Source organism: Enoplosus armatus, chromosome 5 (assembly GCF_043641665.1).
Source record: "Enoplosus armatus isolate fEnoArm2 chromosome 5, fEnoArm2.hap1, whole genome shotgun sequence".
Taxonomy (NCBI): domain Eukaryota; kingdom Metazoa; phylum Chordata; class Actinopteri; order Centrarchiformes; family Enoplosidae; genus Enoplosus; species Enoplosus armatus.
In genome coordinates, this window is record NC_092184.1 from 24635671 (window position 1) to 24658881 (window position 23211).

Sequence of the window (23211 nt, forward strand, 5' to 3'; positions counted from 1 at the left end):
AGCCGTAGCACAACTCAGAAGTTGTCAGCTCTCACATAATGCCTAAAACAAAAGAATTATGTGAAGCCACAAAGGCAGCCATCTTGGCACTGCTGGAAATTGGCATGAGTGAGAGACAGGTAGCCAAAAAACTGAAGATCTCCAAGACAGCCGTTCATTACATCAAGAAAAAACAAGCCGAACACGGTACTACCAAATTGCTAGCTGGTCGAGGCAGGAAACGTCTTTCTACCCCACGAGATGACCGTGCACCCATCCGTTCCTGTGTCAGGAATCGTCGTCAGACCTCCAGGGACCTTAAAAATGAGTGGGCACTGTCGAGAAATGTGACTTGTTCGGCAAGGACAGTTCGAAACCGACTTCTTGAAGCTGGTCTGAAGTCACACAGGGCACGGAAGAAGCCCTTCATCAACGAAAGGCAGAGGAAGGCCCGGTTACTCTTTGCTAGGGATCACAAGGATTGGACTGTTGATGATTGGGCTAAGGTTCTCTTCAGTGATGAATCCAATTTTGAGTTGATGCCCACTCCAGCCAACTTACTGGTTAGGAGGAAGCCTGGAGAAGCCTACAAACCAGACTGTCTTGCCCCTACAGTAAAACATGGGGGTGGATCAGTGATGATCTGGGGTTGTTTCAGTATGGGTGGAACAGGGCAAATGCAATTGTGTGAAGGGCGAATGAACCAGGTCATGTACAGGGCTACTCTTGAAAACAGTCTTCTTCCATCAGCTGGAAAACTCTTTCCTGCCTCGAATGACTGGATTTTCCAACAAGACAATGCCCCTTGCCACACGGCAAGGTCAGTTAAAGCCTGGATGGAGAACCAGAACATTCGAACCATGCCTTGGCCTGCTCAATCACCAGATCTAAATCCAATGGAAAACCTGTGGAAAATCATCAAACTCAAAATGGAGAACCACAAGCCCAAAAACAAAGCAAATTTGTTTGAATTTGTGCAACAGGAATGGGCTGCTGTGACAGCAGAACAATGTCAGAAGCTGGTGGAGAGCATGCCAAGACGCATGGCTGCAGTCATCAAAAACAATGGTTATGCAATCAAGTACTAACTCCTGTGTGTATCATGTGACTAAAACAGACAGAAAAGAAAACATGGAATGCCTAAAAGCACTGTTTTTGGCAGTACAATGCCAAAGCTATTGATGTAAGAACTTAAGTGATTTTGGTTATTATCAAGAAAACCATGGAAAATGGCTAGATATCAGCTCTTAAATTAAACTCTTATGAGCTATTTTTGTTGTTATCATTATATTTGTCCAAACAAATGTACCTTTAGTGGTACCAGGCATTAAAATGAACAAGAAATTGAAGAAAACAAGGGTGGTCTAATAATTTTTTCCATGACTGTACATACATATACACATATATATATATATGATAAACGTTTGAATGAATTGTGTCACATGTCAATAACATTCCCTTGTCAGACATACTATTACCGAAAATAAGTCAGGCAAAGTCATTGATGTTATAAATATGTGTATTTATTTGATCACATATAGAGCAAGTATGATAACATAAGACTTCCTCAGTGAGGGAAACAATTATTGTAAAGTATCTGAATGCAAGCCGTTCAAGATGTGATGTACATAACTTAGGAGTGAAACTTAGAACAGACTGGAGTGACATGACTGAAACACTGACACATGATAAACAAACTCATCATCCTACTCCAGAGTTTAGAAAAATACACAATGGACATTCAAAGTCTTTTAAAAATGTAATAAATTCAAAGAAAAAGTATACAAAAAATTAAAACAGCTGGAAAATTTAGTCTGCAAAACATTTCATAAGGCATGTTATGCATTCCAGAAAATGGGTATAACATAAATAGCAATATTTAAAACATAATGTACATAAGTCTACAGCAAAGTTTGTGTGTGTGTGTGTATGTGTGTGTGTTTTCATGCGTGGCAGTGTAGAGGCATTTCCCGTGCTGGCCTATGATGCTACCAGGGGCTGGCCAGTGGTGGCTGGGCTCAAGGCTGGTTGATCTGGCCCATGAAGAGAATGGTACCTGGGGACAGAGACATCATTATGTGATAGACAACTGACAAAGAATAAAGTTTTTTTTAAAACTTGAATCACATTCAAGCTCTGCTTTCTTCCGGCTACCGACTAGTTTTGCTCGTGGGGAGGCGAGCCCTGGCATTAAAATGGTTAAATTGGTGTCCTAGAGGTGAAGCCTACCTACACTTCAGCTCTGGAGGAGCTCACTGGACCCGTTAAAACCACAGACGATCCAAATCTTTGTCATTTTCAGACGCTAGCTTGGAGGTTGTTGAAGTTGTTGCTACACGTAGCGACGGGGACAGTAACGCGCAGATAGCAGAAAGGGAGGAGGATGGTGACTGAAATAGCCGCCAGACTTATCCCAGCAGCCTACATCCTGTGAGACAGACTAGTGAGCCCCTTAACGAGGACACATTTCTATCATTATGTGGTAGAGCCTAACATTGGTGATTAATTGCAATAATCAAACGGTGATATGTCTACTTTTATTCTCATGTGGTTGCACAATGTTAGACATGGAAATAGAAGACTGTACCTGTTGAGTCATGTCTGATGAGGAAGAGGAAAGGTCTGTCCACTGTAACCCAAGGTGGGGAGGACCGAGCCAGCAAAATGGCAGCTAAACACAAAAGCAAACACGTTGTAAAAACATGACAAGAGCATAGGTTACTGTTATGAATGTGCTAATACATTAAGTACATTATCAACCGTTATAAACACTCACTAGTGGCAGCTGCTGCTTTTGTTCCATCTTCATTCACCACAACTTTGGCTTTCTGGAGTGCCTTGGATACATGCACTGGTTCAGCACCTGAGAACACAACAACTGTTCATTCTAGCTTCAGGCACATCCGGTATGTTAGTTTACCAATCTGCCATCATTGCCTTTTACTAACGTCGGATATTGATCAATGCCGTCCACATCCAACGTGACGGATATGATGGCGTTACTTTGTGTATATTTATAGTGCAGATTTTGGTCTGACTTCAGGCGGGACAACCTGTAAACGTGGAGTTATAAGGACCGACGGGTAACTCATTAATCGGACAGAACCCACACGGGGGAATCAAATTACAGTGACTGACGGCAGGTCATGCAGCGCTTTACTGAACTTTATGTGTGTACTTGTACCAAATAATAATAATAATAATAATACCAGGGGATAGTTGCCGTGTGGCTGTCTCACTCATTTTTCAAAGACACATAATAAGGAGTTAATACGGCTTCTGATGAGCTCTACTCAAAATATTTACTACTGGCCTGGTTGATTAATTTTTTTTTAGGATATTAACTGGCACAAGAGCAAAAATATCCACATCTGTCAGACAAACCCTGGTTGATTAGTTTTTTCCTGGAGTAATCCTATAAACTCCTGTGTGGATTTCACCACATGATGGCACTAGAGCTCCTTTCATCGCATCGCTCCGGGAGAAGATGAGGGAAAGAACGAGAACACGACTGATTCTGTTGTTTCACACTGGACAGACACAATTCAGACTTCTTACTGGCAGTAAACAGCCAGCGGTGCTTCCATGTTTTCAAGCCTTCCTCGTATCCAAACAAACTTGCTGTAAACACTGGAAGGCACTGCATCACCTTTGGGTTTGGTCTGACTTTGCTTTCACTCACTGAGGTGTCTGAAGTCAGCTTTGTCTTGACTGAACAGGTCCGTTATTCCCAGTGCTGAAAGGGGGGTTTCCAAATCTACCTCCTCTTCAGCAGTAAACCTACAGACATAAACACACACACACACACAGAGTTACGCTCACATTCAATCAAAGAAGTTTGATGTTGAACTGTTGTATGTGTGGGTCTTACTTAGGGATGAGCAGGCGGACTTTTCTCATGTGCATCAGTTTGGTCCAGCTCCGCACTGTGGCCGTGCTGATGTGTGGGATAACACGGGACAGAGGCGTGTCCTCTTCAGAGGGAAGGACAATCAGCATGCTGATCGTGTCGCCGTGATACGGCAGCTCAATCACCTTATATTTCAGTCCCTGAGGTGTGGTGGCCATGCCTGGCAGGAGAGACGAGGTTTAAGGGTTAATAGTTTCAAAAGGTCAGGGTGAAACCTGAGTCATCCATACATTCACAAGACTATTAAACCTTTTGGAAAAACATGCATGACTGACTGGGAACCAAGATGCTTCCTCTTAACACTATTTATACCTGTATCTGACTCAAATTCCATAGAAACCTCATGTCTTTACTTTAAAAGGTTTTTCTACTCACAAATGCGTAAAAACCTAGACCTCTTCTCTCGTTTATGTGGACATATGGGTTCCACTTCCTTGTGATGCGAGAAGAATGGAATGAAATGACCATCTTTTTCATGTTATACATCTGTAAATGTTGGTATTTTTAATCTTATGGTTCCTTGCATGAGCTGACTTAATGGTACACTGTACAACATTACTTGTGTGTTGGGGAAGTGTTTTATTTTTTCCCAAGATGTTCTATTGAAGAGCTTTGTGTTTCTGTGGGTGACTTCTTTGTCTCTCTGACCATGATGGCTATTGTTGCTCAGTATTTTCATTAAATCTAAACAAACGAGAAACGCAAAATGCATCATTTCAGTGTCTTCCTCAGAAAAGACCTACCAGACAGGGGATGTTTATCATAACAAATGCATAAGACTGGCTTGAACAAGTTGTTAGTTGAAACAATTTCCTGTTTTATCATTCAGCGAGGGGAAGCAGCAGAACAGTGACATTAAAAACAGCATCCCTGTGTAAATAAAAAGTCAGAGTCTGTTATTTTAGACCGCTGTTGTTAATACTGCTCAAAGCTTTAGATGGCATTGAGTGTGCTGGACTGTATTTCTTTAAAAAAAAAAAAAAACACATTTCCATCTTGTAAGACACTTAACTGCAAAATGAGAATAACAAATGTACAGTTCAACTAACAGCAGTAGTAGTCTCACACCACAAACTTCCATTCAACGGTGCCTACAGGTTTTCATGCTTTATATGGCCATTAAACTAATCACAGGACATTATGTTCTGAAGTCATAAAGCCAAGTATTTGTAAATCCCATTATATTCATAAAACATACCTGTATAAAGCCACAGCCACGTGATTTAGGGCTGTTATAAACCGGAGTGCAGTCATTTAGGGACAATAATCCAATTAACAAGTCACAGACTAAAGTCAACACACTGCAAGACACAAACATCTGTGCCTCACAGCTGAACATGGCCTTAGTTTAACTCTGAGAGAACCTATCCAGAGCACTCGCTGCGCTAACACAACTCTGACAACTCATCTAAATATAGATGACTGACTGGCATATCATTTCATTTCACACAAGTCTTAATAATGTCCTTCGGATGTGGCACGTCTGAGCCTGCATTTCCTTACAACTCAACACAAGCTGACGTATGAATCATAAAGTGGCACTGGCTGGGACTGCATCACAAAAACAAACTAAATGAAAACAACTTAATCATTAAATCTACAGCCTGCCGACAGGCTTCTTTGTTGCCATTTGTCCAAACTTGATTTGGAGAACTGTGAAACCATGTGGAGACAGTCCAGACTTAATGTTGAGTTACAAGGCACCCTGTGGAGTTTATGACTGACTGCAAGCTAGTAAACATTACAGGACATATTTAAATAATTTAATTTGCAAATGTTTTAGAGGAAAACTCTGAACCTTTCTAGGGGCCCTCAATCTATACTACTATATGGGAAACTCATAACCCAGCATCTAACAAATCTGTAATACTGTATGACTAAACATACTCCAACAATCTGACCAATGAATCCAGCATGCCTAAAAAAAATAACAATTTCCTGATCATTCATGGTGGAAGAAACAGAAGGCCTCTGGATTTGCAAACACAGACAATCAAAGTGTAATTGAATTTGACTTGTCTCGACGGGCTCCTATCACTGATGAGAATGATAACCTTCTTAAGTAGCCGATTCGATCCAACCAGTCTGGATCCAACAGGGCAACGATCTGCACAAGAGCCTCTAATTATGGCACAACACATCTTTAAGTGTCATTTGGTGGTGAACTGTCTTAAAGAGCATGTCTTATTCAGCATCATGATGCATCTAAAACATCTAAAGCAAGTTAATACTGACTACATCAGTGGAAACCTCTCACACATCACTCACCGATGTTGAAGACAGATAGTTGGGACATCATTGGAACTTTATATACATTTCCATCGCCCCCGTTGAAGGGCCTCATCTTGGTGTTCTCGGGCTGGAAGCGGGACTTCCATAAGCCTTTGAAGTAGATTGAGTTGACAGCGACCAGACGGGTCAGAGCCGAGTCCAGCATGTCTGCTTTGATCAAGCTGGGGATGTGACCTGGATAAATATGCAACACAAGGACATTATTCAGTCAGAAAGGTTTGATAAAAAGTAGAAGAGGAGGAGCAGTAGAAGACTGACCACATTACAACGTCGAGGCTTTATACTGTGGTCTGTGAAAAAGACGAGAGGTAAGTGGTAGTTTTAATAAGTGTTTGCCTTTGTTGTATAAACACAATATAAACTAGACTTGCAGGTAAGTGTACAGGAGCCCACACAACCCACGCAACGCGGACCTCTCACTATCCTAGTGCGATAGGGAAGCTGAAGGCTTAAACAGGTGGAACAGCTGCTACGTACATCCATGACTCCTACCTTTGGTCTTATTCTTGACCCATTCATTGATTTCCTCGGCTGCCCCATGGGGGTTGCTGAAGTCCAGGCTCCTGCTCTCACACTGGAAGTTGACCTTGTTGGTGTCTACAAAGGCCTGCTCCATGGGGAAGCCCTCCTGGTTGAACATGCCGTTGGCAATCAGCACAACGTCCTGGTTGGACTTGGCAGTCAAGGTCTTGTGCAGCTTCTTCAACATCTTGTAGGGGCCTGAGCAGACCAAGTAAACATCAAATTACTTCTCAATTATTGCTTAGGGTTTTAATGTTAACCAAAATATTTGAAGGCTCATCTGGCTGCAGTGACTTCCGTTCATGTGGAGAGCCAATTTACCAACTAATGTTGAGACACTTGTGTTCACCAGCACATTCATACCATTTTTCTTGTAGCGGAGACCACTGAGGACCTGCTTCCGAGTCTCTCCATGGGCTCCTGGTAGCAACATCCCAAGGATGGAAGCTACCCCATGGGGTGAAAGCACCACATTTTCCAGGGGCTTGGAGCGGACTACTTGCTGAAATACCTGTATGCCAAGATCAGAGCCACGTTCACCGTAGGAGGGAGCCTGGGACAGCACACCCTTATGGCCGTACAAGGTCACCAGTGCATACATGCACAATAATGAGAGGTGCTTCATTTTAAACTCCACAGCACCTAGCATGAAACAAAGAAGAGAAGATCAGAGGCATTTTGGAAGAAGTAGACACACTGAGTATTGGTAGCAGGAATTAATAACTCTGAGCATCATCAATATTCCATCATTATGACAACTACAGATTTATGAAAACATCTATCTACAACCATTGGCATTGCTTAAAAACACTTCCAAGAGAGTTGGATGTCCCTCCATATGACTCATCGTGGTTTAACCACTATTATCATATGCACCTTTGCTTGTACTTTGGCAACCAAACCGTTTATGCAGTGCTGCAGGGTCTGACTAACTCTTACTCACACTGTCTAAATATTACAGTCTAACCATAATCAGCCTGCTGAAAGTGGGCTCTTTCATTTTAATTTCAGACTAAATTAAATGAGACCATTTAAGGAGAATGATTCAGCCTGCACCCCCACTCACTGAAGCAGAATGAATGTAGCCACAAGACCCAGCCAGAACGCCTGCTGGCCTGCTTGCTTAGAGGAACATTTTACATCTATGTGATCTATTGTGTGAACTGTGCAAAAGTTTATTGGTTATAGCCGTCATGGTATATTTGCTGATTAGATTCGAAGTTAAATCTCTGCGATTGTTCTCGCGACCTTCGGGAAACGCAGTGAAACCCTTGAGACGGCGTTTGTTTTATGGCAAACCAAACTCCATTGACAAAATCTGCCAATTTAACGGCCTTTTGACATAGTGACTTGAGATACCTGTACGATGAGTGGTAGTGTGTGGCATAATATGCCCGACCAGTCAGCATTGGTTAAACTACAATACCCCATAATATAGCCTACTTTTGGTGGCAAAGTGACAAGAAATCCGTCCAAATGATAAAACATGAACTTGTGTTACATGCATATAAATATGTGTATGTGCAATATGCAGAGAATTTGGGACTCCTGGATAGGTTATGTTTGCCAAAAAAACAAACAAACAGCTGCAATAAAACAACAAAAAAGATGTTCAGAGTTTGTCTGTCAGATGTGCAGGAATGGAGGACCATGCTCCTCACACATTAAAACTGCACCTATTTCTATGGAAGTTTGTAACGTAAGTCACGTTAACGCACCCTAAACTTACACAGGTTTTCTGTGACGTTTACGGTGATTATTTATATCTAATTTAAGGCGTCAAACAATTCTTTAATATCAACTATAACGTTATACGGATTGTATTTAATGGGTAGGAGCAACTTCTTGCGCTAGAATGCTGCCTACAAGGTGATGCTAAATGTTGTTAAGCTAGCGTTAACGTCTGGACCTGTCTAACGTCAGAGTCGCTACGTTGAGTCTCCTGTGAAAGTAACGTTACAAAAAACGGCAGTCCTTACCTATCACGAGGTGACGTTATTTGGACTTCTCCCGCAGGTGAAACCGTAACCGTTTTATTCCGCTTTACGCAGCCGCCCAAACGAGAAACGAGGGTTCGTCCGCAAAGTGAATGAAAAACACTGTTTATTCCAGCGAAAGTGAGAACTACTTGTGACTCCAGCGTTGTCTCAGAGAGGACTTTATTGGACCGAACTCCGCCTTCAGACGGCGGAGCACGAAGCGAGCGTCTCCGTCAGCGTCCCACTCAAAACAACACCGCTTCCGGTCGACTTTCAAAATAAAACCCACGCTGTTGCCCGTTATCACTGAAACACCGTTTCATACCTTTATGATATATTGCCCTTAATTTCACATTATGTTCTGATTTTGTCGCTGTACGTTGCCGAGTTGTCGCTCATACTTTATTCGACTTACTAAAAGGTTTAATGTTTACGTCCATCCAGCAACATCCGGTACATTTTTAACTTGACGCAGCTAAGAACTTAAAAGATGTTTAAAAGGGGAAGTGACTGATGGGAAGTGTTTGGAAACATGCAAGAGTCATCTTAGTAATGTTTTGTCATTTTCAATGGAAAATTACTGAGCTCCAACAGGTCTCATATACCTGCTTATAGGGGAGTTTGGTTTTATCTGCACAGGTACGTTTTGGCATAACTTGCCCACAACTGACACCCAATTACAAAGGACCACCTGATGCTTTTATATCCGGTTAGGTGATATAGTTGGGTGGCGACACACACACACACACCTGAAAAGAAGCTGAAGCTCAATTACATCCCTGCTGCAGCCAAAGAGAGGATTAGAGGTGCATCAGGGTTTGAATTACAGGGGATTAAATTAGAGTCTGTGGGCAATTCTGACTAAATCCATCGTAAATGTTTGCCTTAACAAAGAATGGATTGTGGGCAGTCAAAATAGTATTTTCACGTGTATATTTTGTGGGCTGAACCTCTGCTTTAATAGATTAGTTTCACACAGTCCCTGCCTGAACACCCAGGTGGAGGCTTTAAGAATTCACCGCCACAGCATGGGACACCCATAATGGGGCTGGATTCAAGGCAGGACTTTGGTCTACAGTCTTTGTTGGTGTGTGGTTTGTGCTCGGAGTGGGGGTCTTGCATGTCCAGCTGAGATACTGAGATGGGACTGTTGTGAAAATAAACACTGTTAAGCGAAGTGGGGGTCATTGTGTCTGTGTTTTGAGAGTTCTGAGGAGGTAGTGAATGAACACACAGCTGCGCACTATAATCATGCCATGCAAGACCACTTCTATTTTTCTATTGCACATTCTGCTTTTAAACTAAATCCATCTACTTCTCGACAAAGGATGAGACCGTTGGAATATGTAGTCCAAATTACAGTTTCCTTTGTGTGTCCAATGCACCATCTCTGGATCCTGCTGGAGATACCATCATGCTCCTGTTGAGCAGCCAAGACAACATTTTAGTTACATTCTTATCACCAAACAAGACTAAGCTTGTGCTGAACAAGACCAGATGTGTGCATGTTTGTGCAACAAGTGTCCCATGTAAACACATGAACCATTTCTGGGCAAATTCTCTGTTGAAATGTTTTGCCTTTGTTTCATCGCTGCGTGTTTGAACATGATTTTCGGTGTGTTATGAAGCCATCAAATGCTACAGTGAAAGGGTAATGTGTGCAGTCACGATGTTGAAGAGCTCAATGATACCTTGTGTTTTGAAAGTTTCTGAAATTTCCAAATGTTGCAGAGAAAGATAAAGTTTCTCAATGTGAAACATATTTGTCAAGAATTGGCTGCACAAAGAGTCCCGTGTGCAGACAGGATTGGTCAACATCGCGCAACAAAAGGCAGTGACATTGCATATTGTATCCAAAAGCAAATGTTACTCTGGGAAAGTTTCTATTTCACATACTTATACACACTTCGTTTTTTTGGTGCACAAGAAAATGTTCTTGGAAAATTATGAATTATTGTGTTGCTCTTGTCAACGAGTATTTCTGGATGATGCTACTTCCTCAATTAAATAGTTCAAATAACCAATATGAGTCCACTGACAGACACCATTTGTTCAACCTGCCTTCTTTAATTTAACAAGGCTATCGAGGGCTATGCTAAAGCAAACTCTACTACTACTCCTGGTTTAATGAATACCCTTCCCAGAAACCAGCCCAACTACACATTATATCCACCTTTGCAATGGTACCTCTGAATGAAACTGAAAATAAAAAGAGAAAATAGCTCCTAAAATCATAAAAAAAATCTTTATTCATCAGTCCAAAACGGTCTCACTCATTTAAAATACATGACCTTTGTACCGACTGATGCTTGTGCAAAGTGCCTTTTCAAGCAGTCCTAAACGTGGCAGTAAAATAAGCAGCGTCACACCGATGTCAATGTCAGTGATCTGGACAAAAGAGTGATTAGTCGGCTTTGCAAAGCCATCGATTGGCCTGTTCGGCTGTCAGTCATTGCTTCAACCACTGCTGGAGAAGTAAGAAGACGTGGTCTCGGGCCAGAGCCAGCTGGGGCAGATCCTCGCTCCTGGCAGGATACATGTTGGCGCAGTGGGCTGTTCCTGGATCAGAGAAAATAAATGAATATAAAAGGATATGGCAGCGAAAAACAGTAAAATGGAGATTTTCTGAGTTACAAGAACAATTATCCACCTATTAAAGCTAGAGCTGAACAAGTAAGCCATTGTTCTACTCTGAAACGGTCGCTGGGCTCCTGTAATGTAAAGCAACCACTAACTAAACTTAGTTTTCAGTTAACTTGTGTGAATCAACAGACTTTAGACCTGGAAATACACTAATTCAATATGTTTCTCAAAGGCTTAATGATGAACTGTGGTCTACCTACAAGGCACCTGCTACAACTGCTGTACATAAACAAGAACTAACTGGACTCAGAGGTGACAGTATGTATGATTTTGTCTTGAGTTTTGTATTTTGTGCTGTTTGATACGTTTTAAATCATCCTGTACTGAAGTCTGACTCCATTTCAACGTGTAGTTTACACGTAGCTACAAATTCTGCCTTTGAAACAACGGTTACATGTAACCTAGAAGTCTAAAAACCTTTATTTAAACTCAGTCCAGTTTTTACCTGGATGTCTAGATGGATTTTGATCAGCAAATATATGTTTATTGGGAATAAACGGGCACATTAATCCTTCAAGTTAGAATAGTAAACATTAGCTAACAAGCCATCCATCCACCTAGCAAGATGGATTTGGGCATTTTAGATTTGTTTTGGTTTTAATTCTTTAAATCAGATCATAATACACATTTTAAAATCTTGTTCTAGAAGACAGGATAACATCAACTGTTTTTTCACAGTGCTTGTACTTGCTGTGATTTCCCATTACACATATTCTTTCTCACCTTTGATGAAAACGGCAGGGAGATCAGGTATGATATCCTGGCTGATTCCCAAGGCGTGCCAGGGGTCAATGGATCCGTTGGGAAAGACTATTCTGGAGGAACGGATGTCGTAGCCGCCGTAGTACTCATTGGTCTGGGCCACGGCCTCCGCCAGCTGCTCAGCGCTGACATTGTAGAAGTCCGCGCATTGTTTCACGTGATACCTGGGTGAGAAAACACAGATTAACAACGCAGCGTGGAAGAGAATGGCCAGCGTACGATGTGGAAAGAACAGCAGGTGCAGGGGTGAAACCTAGTTATGAGGTTATTCGGCAGGGAGGTTAGCGTACTCACACAAGAGGGAAGCCAGCGAAAGGTTGGTTGGGTGAATCGGTGCTCTGGTAGAATCCAAACTCAGTGCAGGTCTGGTAGACCCACTGTCTCCCTGACAAAAAACAAAATGTACCCATGGCCACGCTTAGTGGGTTCATATAAATCAAAGAAAGAACAACACAAGGCAGGTAGAGCTAACAATTCCCTCCCAGCGAGTGTTCACTTTCAGTTATTCAGCCCAATTAAGAGGGGAAAGAGTGTGTGTGGGGGGGGGTTATGCAGACACATCCTAGTGGCTTCTAAGAGACCACTTCCTGTTCCAGTGATCCCCCTCCAGCCCCCCTACTCATGCCCAGTTGTTACTAAATACTGAGCTCCCCAACATGAGACAACACAATAAAAAAAAAAACGGTCTCAGAATAGTCTGCTTTTCCTCTGTAAAATTTCAAAATAAAATCACACCTTAGATGTTTTAAAGCCTGTTAAAAACTTTAACCTCAGAAGAAGAAAGCATTATTTTGGGATGTTCACATCATTCCAGGGCTTATTTAGTAGTTAAATGATGTAATGGCATCTGATGGACCTACTTTGCCAGAACTCTGCATTAGTCTACTTTTATTTAACTTCTCCTAAAAAAAGTCTTTTGACAACACCCCAAAATGGGTTTGCTATGTTATGACAGCAACCACATCCCGTACTCAACACATAACCAGTCTTGTGGCTTCTGGTCTCCAAAGGCTACTGATGATGGAGAAATTGGTGGTTCTGCCTGTTCGCCAGTTGATTGCTCCTGTCTGAGACATCGCATTGTCTATGCCGGTTATTCCCCGTCATTTGAACAAAAAAACACCACCTGACAACTACTGCACCAACAAAACAGACCCAAAAATACAACGTACATAAGAATAGCTGTTTTTCCACAGTCATGGAGTTATTAAAGGGGACATTTTAAAATAGACCCCATGTTTACAGGTACAAAAATACCACTTCCCAGTGCATGTACCCACCTCCCCCTGCAGCCAGTGAATCCCAGGATGTATTAGTCATGTCTCTGAGGTAGTTATTGAAGCTGGCATCCAGGCATTTCATAAAGAAGGTGTCCATCATGAGGCGGGCCACAGCAGCATAGCGGGCATAAGGCTCCCCCAGTGAGGTGTCACCCATCACAGCACACAGCACCTTGATGGTGATGTTGGTGCCCATCACGCCCTAAATTGACAGCCACGCCACAAAGAGGGGGGGGGGGGGGGGGGGGGGGGGGGGCAAATTAATTAAGATGGTTGAAGCAAATGTATCCACATTTTATGATTACCTCCCAGTTGGATGATAACTTGAAATGACTTTTGACAGAAAACCCCAAGCCTTTACTGCGACAGGAGACATGAACTTCTACATACGCATTAGCAAATTATTCTCACTCTACTACAAGGAGACAATCACCTCTGACAGAAACAATATAGGATTCACGAGGTTTCTCCTCAAGTTTCCTGAAAATATGATAAAAGATAAAGTTCTGCCAGTACTGATGTCAGTTGTGTCGATGCTGGTGACCCACACAGAGGCGCTCCAACAGTATGCACTGTTTTTATCCGAGTGATATGCAGCAGAAAAACAACAAGCAAACAAACAACTGGTGACAGACTCCACAAAACGCATACCATAAGATTAATATACAGTAAATATCTCAAAATGATTGTTACCATGGTGGTAGAGAACATGAATGGCTGCACAAACTTTCATGGCAATATTATAAATATTTCAGTCAGGACCAAAGTGGTGGAACGACTGACTAACAACAATTTAAGTTAATATCTGACCTTTGTGGTTAGGAGAGCTTATTTTTCATTTTGCGGTTCAACCTGAAGAAAAACCCTTAAAAACTGGAATTAAAAAATATATGTTTTGTGTACTCTGGCCAAGATATGCAGATCAAAACTTTCTTGACATGAATCAAAAGGTTCGCCCAACAACTGGCGATCCCTTCCCTGTGTCCCTAACCACAACGCTCCTCAGCAATACACTGTGGCTGCTCAGCAGTCCCAAAACAAAATGTAGTCTTGGAATGAGGGCTGGAGGAGTAAACAGTTGGCAGCGGCTACAGTTGTTCTTACATGCCAAACGAAAGCCTCGTTAACTATAAATGACCCACGACTACTAACCCACCTGCACCTCTCTGCATCTTCTGAGGAGAAAGAGGAACTGTTAGTACTTGTTCTACAAGCTGTAGCGTTACATAATGTCCGTCTATTTTATAAAGCACCCCATTGATAACCCCTCAACTGTGAAGCCACTGCTCTGACTCTTCTGATTGAGTTACACCTCGGGTCCTAGTTCTTACCCAAATTCCTCAGTGGTATCTAAAACCTGGTAGTTTGCTGTATACCCAGCCCTTTGTGTCAGTGAGGCAGCTGCTGGCTGCGTTTGTCCGACGGTGCTGTGGACTCCGTGGCCCACCGCTCCTCTCGGTTCTTTTATAAGCGTCTCTTTAGCTTGGGGCGACAGGAAACCAGAGAGACCACAGAGTCTTTTGTTACTTTTTCACATCAGCTTATTGGTAACCGGACTCACGTCTCCTCAAGGCACCAGGGGGACAGAGAGGGGATGGGATGGAAAAAAGGGGTAAATGGTAAAAAAAAAAAAAAAAAAAAAGGCCACCAAGAGGGAAACAGAAAGGGGACAGAAGTACAGTAACAAATAATAAGAAAAGATGTTGTTTACTACACCGAGCTGTACCAGCTGTAAGACAGGTTCAGGGCTAAGGCTGGGCTGTAACATTTACTGTCTACATTCTTTACAATGTGAATACACAGTTTTCAAATTGTCTCCTAAAAGAAACGACTGGAATATGTCTGCTTCTGCTGCATTGATTATCTTACTTTTAGCTAGCAGCATGGCTCTTGGGATGGCAACGTGCACTTTGGTCCGGACTGAAATAATCTCAACAACTATCGGATGGATCGCCATGACATTTTGTGCAGACATTCATGGTCTCCAGAGGACAAATCCTAATGACTTTGGTGGTCCCCTGACACACGAGAAGAGTCATAAAAATCGGGCGGGGGTGCGTATATATATATATATATATATATATATATATATAACTTACAATATAACTGTAAGAGATGGGGGTCAACATGACGAGGACGAATGGAAGATTATAAATATTTCTTCAAGGTTTTTGTTTTTAAGCCTGCGGGACGAGGTGAGATGTGACTGCCACCACCCAGACTCGGGTATAAAACTTTTCTTTGTTTGTTAGTCGCTCTCTGAACTCTGTGTGGGTGCAAATAAATCTGCGCAAATTGACTCAGTCTCAGTGTAACTCTGTGCTCTGCCGCTTCCAGTCAGTCGTAGTGAGGGTTGTGGTAACTCACTAATTTGATTAATATTTTAAAGTAGTTTTAAAACAGTTGTAGTCATCTGCGTCGACCAACAACAGAGAAGAAGAAGGAAAAATCCACCACAGATCTATTTCCTCAGCTCTACAGATGTTGACGTCTGCCTCTGCTTTGCAGCAGCTAATATCAGAGTGGCTGGTGAGTAAACTCAGAAGTGTCATTGAAATGTTCACCACTAATTGATCAGAACTGACGAACCCTGTCCTTGCAGTAACAGAGAGCACCACGTTTTTCCGTCCTCTAAACTAACACTACAAAGCAATTACTGAGTCAGATTTCTGCCCGAGTGATTTCCAAAGCGTTTAACCATTTGACTTCCCATTATCATGCCATCGATATCTTGGAAATCAACCAGACACCTTGTCATGTGATCGCCCAGTCATATTCAGGGCCTCTTCTTTCTTCTGCTCACTAAGTTATTAAGACAGATACCCGAGTATTGAGAAAAATTGGACACAATGGGGAACCATTATGAGAACTGAATCATGCAACATTTTCACGTTTCATCCTCTACTGACCTGGGGCTTCATGGCATTGTTTTACTATTTCTATATTGTGCTTCAGAAGCTTTTTTACGCAAATTTAAGGGAGAATCTAAGATAAGACATTTCAGCGCAAAATATGGGCAGCGTTAATAAAACTAGACTGGTGTCCTTCTTCAAAAAACCTACAAGTCAAATCCTTCTTCCCACCTTCCTGTTAGTCGGTCCCCTCTTCGCTGAGTCACGAGCCACCTACAATGTATGTAGATTGCAAAAGGGGCTCCACATCTCATATAGAGATGCAGACAAAGTGAGCAAGCAAGCAGCCCCAGGATCGTCCCTGGAGACCCTCTTACAGGGCAGTGTCTCTGGGCCTCTCGCTGTTCAACAATGCAGGGTTTATTATGTTTCAGTACACTGCTTGGGCTGTCTGAAACCCTCCTACAGCTCATAACTGCCTTCCACTCAACCAAGACTGGATACTAGGTCAACCCCTGACCTATAAAGGCCCTACACAGACTCTCCCTTTCTTCTCTTAGTTTCAACAGGCACACATCAGGTCATATCTGATATTGTTTCTATATATCAGATGTCTGTCACCCCGAAGGAGGTTTAGTAAACTACACTGGAATCATTTCTCTGGTCAGTCTATAAAAATTGCAACCTGCCTTAAAGCTCGGCTCCAGCTATTTTCAACCTGGAATTGTTCCCATTGGTAAATAAAGATCAAGACATGCTTGAGGGATTTTAGCGATTGATTTTTTCAGCGCTCTTTGACACTTTAGGACTGTGCTGGTGAGCCGTGTATCGCACCCAAGTAGACCTATAATGGTGCAACTGATGGAAATTTGGCTTGAATTACTCAGAATGATTAGAAATAAAATGGGTCTACAGTGAAAAATGGCTGAAATTATCCCTTAAAAGAAGAGCAGACAGACCGGAAGCAGGAGAAACTGCTAGCTTGGCTTTAGAGCTTCAGAGGTGCTGGTAGGCAGATTCTGTTATGTTTGGACAGCTATTTTCCCCTTCTTCCAGTCTTTATGCTAAGCTAAGCTAAGTGCCTACTAGCTTTAGCGCCATATCTAGTGTGCAGACATGAGAGTGGCATCGATCTGCTCATCCATCCCTTGGCAAGAATCTCCTAAAATGCTGAACTATTCCTTTAAGCAGCTACTTATGTGAAGAATTTTATGATATGCAATAAAAGAGTTTAAATGTCTTTGTGAGCAATGAACAACTTATTTTGGCATAAAAACATATTTAACAAATTTAAAGACAGCAACCGTTGGCTCAAAATGTCAGCTATTTGTTGACTCAACCCGAAATGAACAGTATCTGCCTCCAAAATCCATGTTTTATGACGTTCTACTGATGTCGTTTGGCATGCGTCTACTCTCTCTAACCTCAAACCCCCTGTTGTCTTCATTGTACTGGACCACATCCATGAAGTTGCCAGCCAGCATTTCCAGGAAGTAGGCAGAGTCCATCTCAGTCTGGATCTGCAGCTTGGAACACAAGCTGGAGGAGGAGAGGAGGGGAAATTGGGGGACAATGGAGGAGGAGGAAGGGAGAGAAGGTGGGGGAGACAGAGGGGGAAATAGGAGGAAGGTTAGACCAGAGCGTGTTTTGGCAATCGTACAGTGCATCTTGCCACATTTAGTCTTTTCCTGTGTCCTCAGGAAATAAAACCTCAGGCTACTTCACTGCAAGTACACACCTAGCCACAGACAAGTGCTTCCAGCTTCAGATGTATGATAAATGTCCATCTATGTCCATGCTGTTGAACCACGGACATAGATGGACTGTGTTGACCTCTACTCAAACAGTTCCAACGTATATATATCTCCAAATACAGAATGAAAAACTTTATTAGCCATGCTAGCCGCGTGGGACAGAAATGGCCGTCGGTCTGTCCACCACTTTGATCCAGACTGAAACATCTTGCCGTGAAGTTTTGTGCAGAGTGTCACTGGTTCCCAGAAGACGTATGCTACTGACTTTGGTGATCCCAGAGTTTTCCTCTAGCGCCACCATGAGGTGAACATCTATGCTTTTTAGTGAAATGTTTCGACAACTATCGGATGGATTGGTTGCCATGCTTAACATCAGTATGTTAGCATTGTCATTGTGAGCATGTTGCCACGCTAGTGTTAGCATTCAGGCTGTGGACGTTAGACTTCACTTCTTGGTGGCACTGTGACTCACTCAAAGTTAACACACGTGTGCTGCTGATTAGGGTCGTCTGTCAAATTGACAGTAAATGGGTGCAGCGTCAAAATGGAAATGACCGTGTTTGTTATTCTTTCCTGAAGTGTGGGTGTGTATAGACGTAGACATCCGCACACTGAGGTGGTAAAATGACAGCGCGCTTGAGTGTCTGTCAGACCTTTACTATGGTAAATGTAGGTAACGTGCTGATGTTGGGACATGCTGATTTTAGAAACAATTCATCTGTGCCGCAATCGTGACGCAAGTGCTGTATTCTCTGAGGCATTGTGGTTTGGAAGCTGGACAAGTCTCTAAACCATCTTTGTGACCTTTGCGTGTTTGTGCCTGCATGAGGACATGTCTGCATCCACGGTCTCCATGATCTGCGAGAAGCTAAAATAAAAAGACGTCCAATGTGGTCAGAGCAGTGCAGACACAAGGACAAGGCTTTAGTGTGTCTCCATGACAGTATTAGTTCTGTGAGACTAACCGCACCATCATAAAAGCCATTTAAGCCTGTTTATACATCATGTTGACTGACCTTACAGTCACTATGACAACCTAAAATACGCAAATATAAAACAGGACCAGAGACTGCCATAATGGCTGCAGACGTAGCACAAGCATGCTAAGAATAACATCATGCTTGAAGCTGAAAACAAAGGAAGAAAATGAAGAAGGAAATAATGAAACTGAAGGGAGATACTTTTGTCTTTTTAAGTAATATTCAGTTTTTCCATTAAAAGTCCATGTGACACTAAAGCCCATTAAGACCTTTGACTACAGTAATAGTAATAATAAACTCATTAATAACCGTGTTTGGAATATGATTAAAATGCTTAATTTGGTTTACAAGCTTTCCATAGGCAAACAGTTTAGTGCTGCTCAATTCTACAATCCACAGATGTAAATAAACTGGATCACATCCATCCTATAACAAGGGGACGGGTTCAGTATGGCTCTGCCCATTGGATTCCTGTCTGGAGAAGGTCCCACATTCCAGAGTCCCAGGCTCAGTCCTCATGAAGCTGTAACAGGACCTGACTCAAACCAGGAACCAAGACAACCCTTGCTGCTCTTTGAACCTCTCACATAGCTCCAGGTATCGCTGTAGTCCACCTGTTGTTGGACTGCCACTACGACTGCTCACATCTAACGGTGCTATCTCACATGCAGCACTGCTCACTGTCCCAAAATGAGCAGATTTAACGGAACAACTCAACATTTCGGGAAATACGTTTATTCTCTTTCTTGCCGAGAGTTAGATAAGACTATTGATACTGCCGTCATGTCTGTGGGGTGAATATGAAGCTAAAGCCAAAAGCCAGTTCGCTTAGCTTAGCTTAGCATTAAGACTGGAAACAGCTAGCAGAAATCCAAAGTGTAACAATGATAAACAAATGAGATATTACGTGTGAATTACTTTAGCAGTGCTGGTAGACAGACTTTGTTAACTTTTGATTAATAACATTAATCAAGGCTGCATTCCATTTTAGTTTGCCACACCCAGACCTTGATGGTGTGCATGCTGCTTCACTGTTGTGGCTTGCTGAGGCACTTAATGGGTTTAAATAATAATAATAATAATAATAATAATTGTTAGTTTCAGCTCTAGAGTCTAATCAAGGTTATCAGGATGTTTTGTATAATAAAACCCTTGTAAATAAAAGACCAATATATGTAATACATGAAGGCAAAGACTGGGGCTAAGCCTGGGATCAAGTCTGGGTCCAGATCTTGGCCTTGGTCAGCTCAAACTTTGCAATTTGTTTGTAAATTACGGGGTAGAGACGGTATGATTACAGAGAGTTTAGACACTGTACTTGAAGTCTTTGGTGATGTTGTCATAGGCCTTGGGGTCCTTCAGGCGCTCCAGAAGGGCATCTGAAGCCTTTTTTACCAGGAGGGGGCACTCTGCGTTCTCTGAGGCCAGCGAACGCCACACAACCTCCAAGTACTCTGGCAAAAGATAAAGACAGAGGGAGGGGTGGACACTTAAACCTGGGCTGCTATAAAAAGACCACAATAATACACAAAGAGCCTGATTAAACATACAGGACTATTTTAGGCACTTCAAAAGCACCAATTCATCTTCAAAATAAGGCATGAGCCCAGTTCTAGTCAAGTGCTTGAGAAAGTGTGTATTTATAGAGGTTTCGGTGAGGTTGAAAGTGAAACCATGAGTCTCCGCCAAAGTGAATTTCACAGTTTATGAAACTCTCTGAGGAGAAACTCCTCCGTCACACAATGTTGGAACATTTCCACTTGAATGAAAGCGAACCTCTTCCTGCTGACTAACTGCAGTGAAATAAGAACTTTGTGGTGGTTTGTGGACTGGGGCGGGGGGGTACCAGACATCAGAACACCATGTTCACTACACTCTGTACGTTTTGTCTCGGATATTTTCCCAAAGCCGAAGACAATGTGGCCCGAATGTGTGCGATAGTGTCTTACAGATAGCCTGAGTGTGTGGGTGGAACAGTACAGGTCCGTGTTCAAAGCTACTCTGACCATGATTCCAGCCTGCAGCCTTCCGGAGGAAAACAATGGGCTGAGCCAAACACAACACAGAAACACACAGAGATAGAGAGTGAAGCCTTCCTCATCTTTGATCTGTCTGGGACTCTCGCTTCCAAGACACTGAACAAAACTGGAATACTGTGGTACATTTCAATTTAACTCTTGATGTGTTCTACAGAGACGTTGCTACAGGGGCACACTGTAGGAATTACAGGCAAAATAACTGGAGAGGATGTTTTCTACAAAATTAGGGTTGTTTGGTGCATCATGTAAAGCTGAATTTAATGGTGAAACATACAATTAAACAATCTCAAATCATCCTTTATGTGGCATCTATCATTTATTTCCTGAGAGCAAATCTAACTTATATTCCCTGTTTTTTTAAATAGAGTTTGGCAAAAAAAAGTCTGATTATCCAAAAAGGAATGGCATATATCTTTATAAGATGAGAATGAAGACCAATATAAGTGTGTGTGTTGTCATGTCAGGTAATGTCTCTTCATACCTGGGAAGTTGACAGTGGCATGAACAGGTGCGCTGGTAGCCACAGAGGCATGGACCAGGTGAGGATACTTCAGCCTGAACCAGGCAGCGAGAGAACCTGGGTACGACCCCCCGAACGCCACCCACTTCCTGTTCGTCAGCCCTCGAGTCTCCGCCATCACGGTGCGGAAGTGTGCCAGGTCAGCCAACGCCTGACGACTACTGAGGAAACGCAGGTTGTCTGTGCTGAGGTCACTAAATAAAGAGAGGAGGTGTAGCGTCTTCAGCATATCCATCATTCAGTCTGTACAATACTACATGGGCAGGACTGCCATCTAGTGGTACAACAGCTGCACCAGCATCAGCTGCTGTACACACACACACACACATGGGAAGCTGGTGGTTTCTCACAGTATTGTGCAACCAGAGTTGCTGAAATCTCTCAGACTGCTGTGAACAAATGTTGAGGATGGCGGTAATGACTGTCATACTGTAAAGTGATACTTCCCCAATCTCTACTGGGAAACTGTTTATTTTACAGTAGGTGACAGTGTGACAGTGTGACACAGCCAGGGTGAAGGAAGGAGGATTCAGCAGACCAACATTCATCAACATCCACTTTTACTTTCTTTCACTGTGACAGATTGAATGTATCTGCTTTTTATGATGACCTAAAGACTCCAAATCTTGTATTTTTAAAAGAAACGTGCTTTTGAGCAAAGGGTTTTGCACCATGCATCTCAGGAAACATTGACCACTCAGAATTGGTTCAATGCTCAATATGACACCAAACCAGGAAACATGCTACAGGATTTATAGCTTGTTTTCTTTGGCACAGACCAAAGCAGGACTAAGTCCACTCGGTTGCATGGTTTATATTATTTTAGCTCACACTGCCCCTGCATTCTTGGCAGTGGGAGGACTCAAACTAATTTGATTCCTGTATCTAACACTAAAAATGATGAATTACTTAGTACTGTTACAGTTGGCTTTCTGTGGCGTCCACACTCGTTTAGAGTCCAGACAGGAGTTTGAATAAAGGGATCTAAACAGGCTTTCAGCGAGCACACCCTCATACAAGCTCAAGTATTAAATCAGCATCGTCAAACCTACACGGTCGGGTGACTCAATCCATAGAAGCGATGTTCCAGCATCAAACAAAGTGCTCCTAGTTTCTCAGCATAGGTGAGCCAGGTGCCGTACTGCATCCAGGCTGGATTGGCTGGGCCCTCCCCACCGATCATCAGAAACACTGGGCCGCCCGGCTTGTAGAAGGCTTCATTTACAAAGTACCTCTGAGGGAGAGAAAGGTGAAGAGAGAGTTATTCAGAGTGGAAAAATGTGCAGGTAGGAGGATATCAGGGGGGCACCTCTGACACCTTTGTGGAACTTTACAGGATGGGATCATATACTAACTAAATGTATGTTTTATGGTAAAATAAGCCCAGGAGAAAGCAAGGACTAGCTAAATCTGATCACTTTTGAATATAGATTTCAACCCTTGTAAGGATACACATTGCACATAAACACACGTACTTGCTTCCACTCCCTGCTGTCTGCACCGTTGAAGTGATCCAGCTTCTGAGTGAACCACTGACCCTCAAGCACAGCTCCCCGGCGGCTCTCCGGCCCTTGATGAAACTTCCGGAACCCCTTAAACTGTCCCTGTGCGACAACAAGGACAGCAAACAGGTAAAATACGGTTACTTTACACAGAAGCAGCCCGTACATCTGAAGAGCCATGTTGCCATAAACAGGGA

At 42.7% G+C, this 23211-nt stretch overlaps 2 protein-coding genes across 2 annotated transcripts; both read right to left on the reverse strand.

The window, feature by feature from the left end:
* Positions 1-1484: 1484 nt before the first annotated feature.
* Positions 1485-8848, reverse strand: serpine2 (serpin peptidase inhibitor, clade E (nexin, plasminogen activator inhibitor type 1), member 2). The gene is made up of 9 exons (XM_070905735.1): positions 8683-8848; positions 7067-7345; positions 6674-6901; positions 6158-6355; positions 3851-4049; positions 3662-3759; positions 2756-2842; positions 2567-2650; positions 1485-2035 (listed from the first exon to the last, which is right to left on the reverse strand). Exons 2-9 carry the CDS (start codon positions 7326-7328, stop codon positions 1998-2000), a joined length of 1194 nt encoding a protein of 397 aa, XP_070761836.1. The 5' UTR covers positions 7329-7345; positions 8683-8848; the 3' UTR covers positions 1485-1997.
* Positions 8849-10905: 2057 nt separating this feature from the next.
* On the reverse strand, positions 10906-23194 carry prss59 (serine protease 59, putative). Its single transcript, XM_070906211.1, has 9 exons — positions 22988-23194; positions 22565-22746; positions 21474-21706; positions 20272-20407; positions 17644-17758; positions 13368-13569; positions 12382-12472; positions 12049-12251; positions 10906-11241 (listed from the first exon to the last, which is right to left on the reverse strand). The coding sequence occupies exons 1-9, from the start codon at positions 23192-23194 to the stop codon at positions 11132-11134; spliced, it is 1479 nt and encodes a 492-aa protein (XP_070762312.1). The 3' UTR covers positions 10906-11131.
* Between the last annotated feature and the right edge of the window lie 17 nt (positions 23195-23211).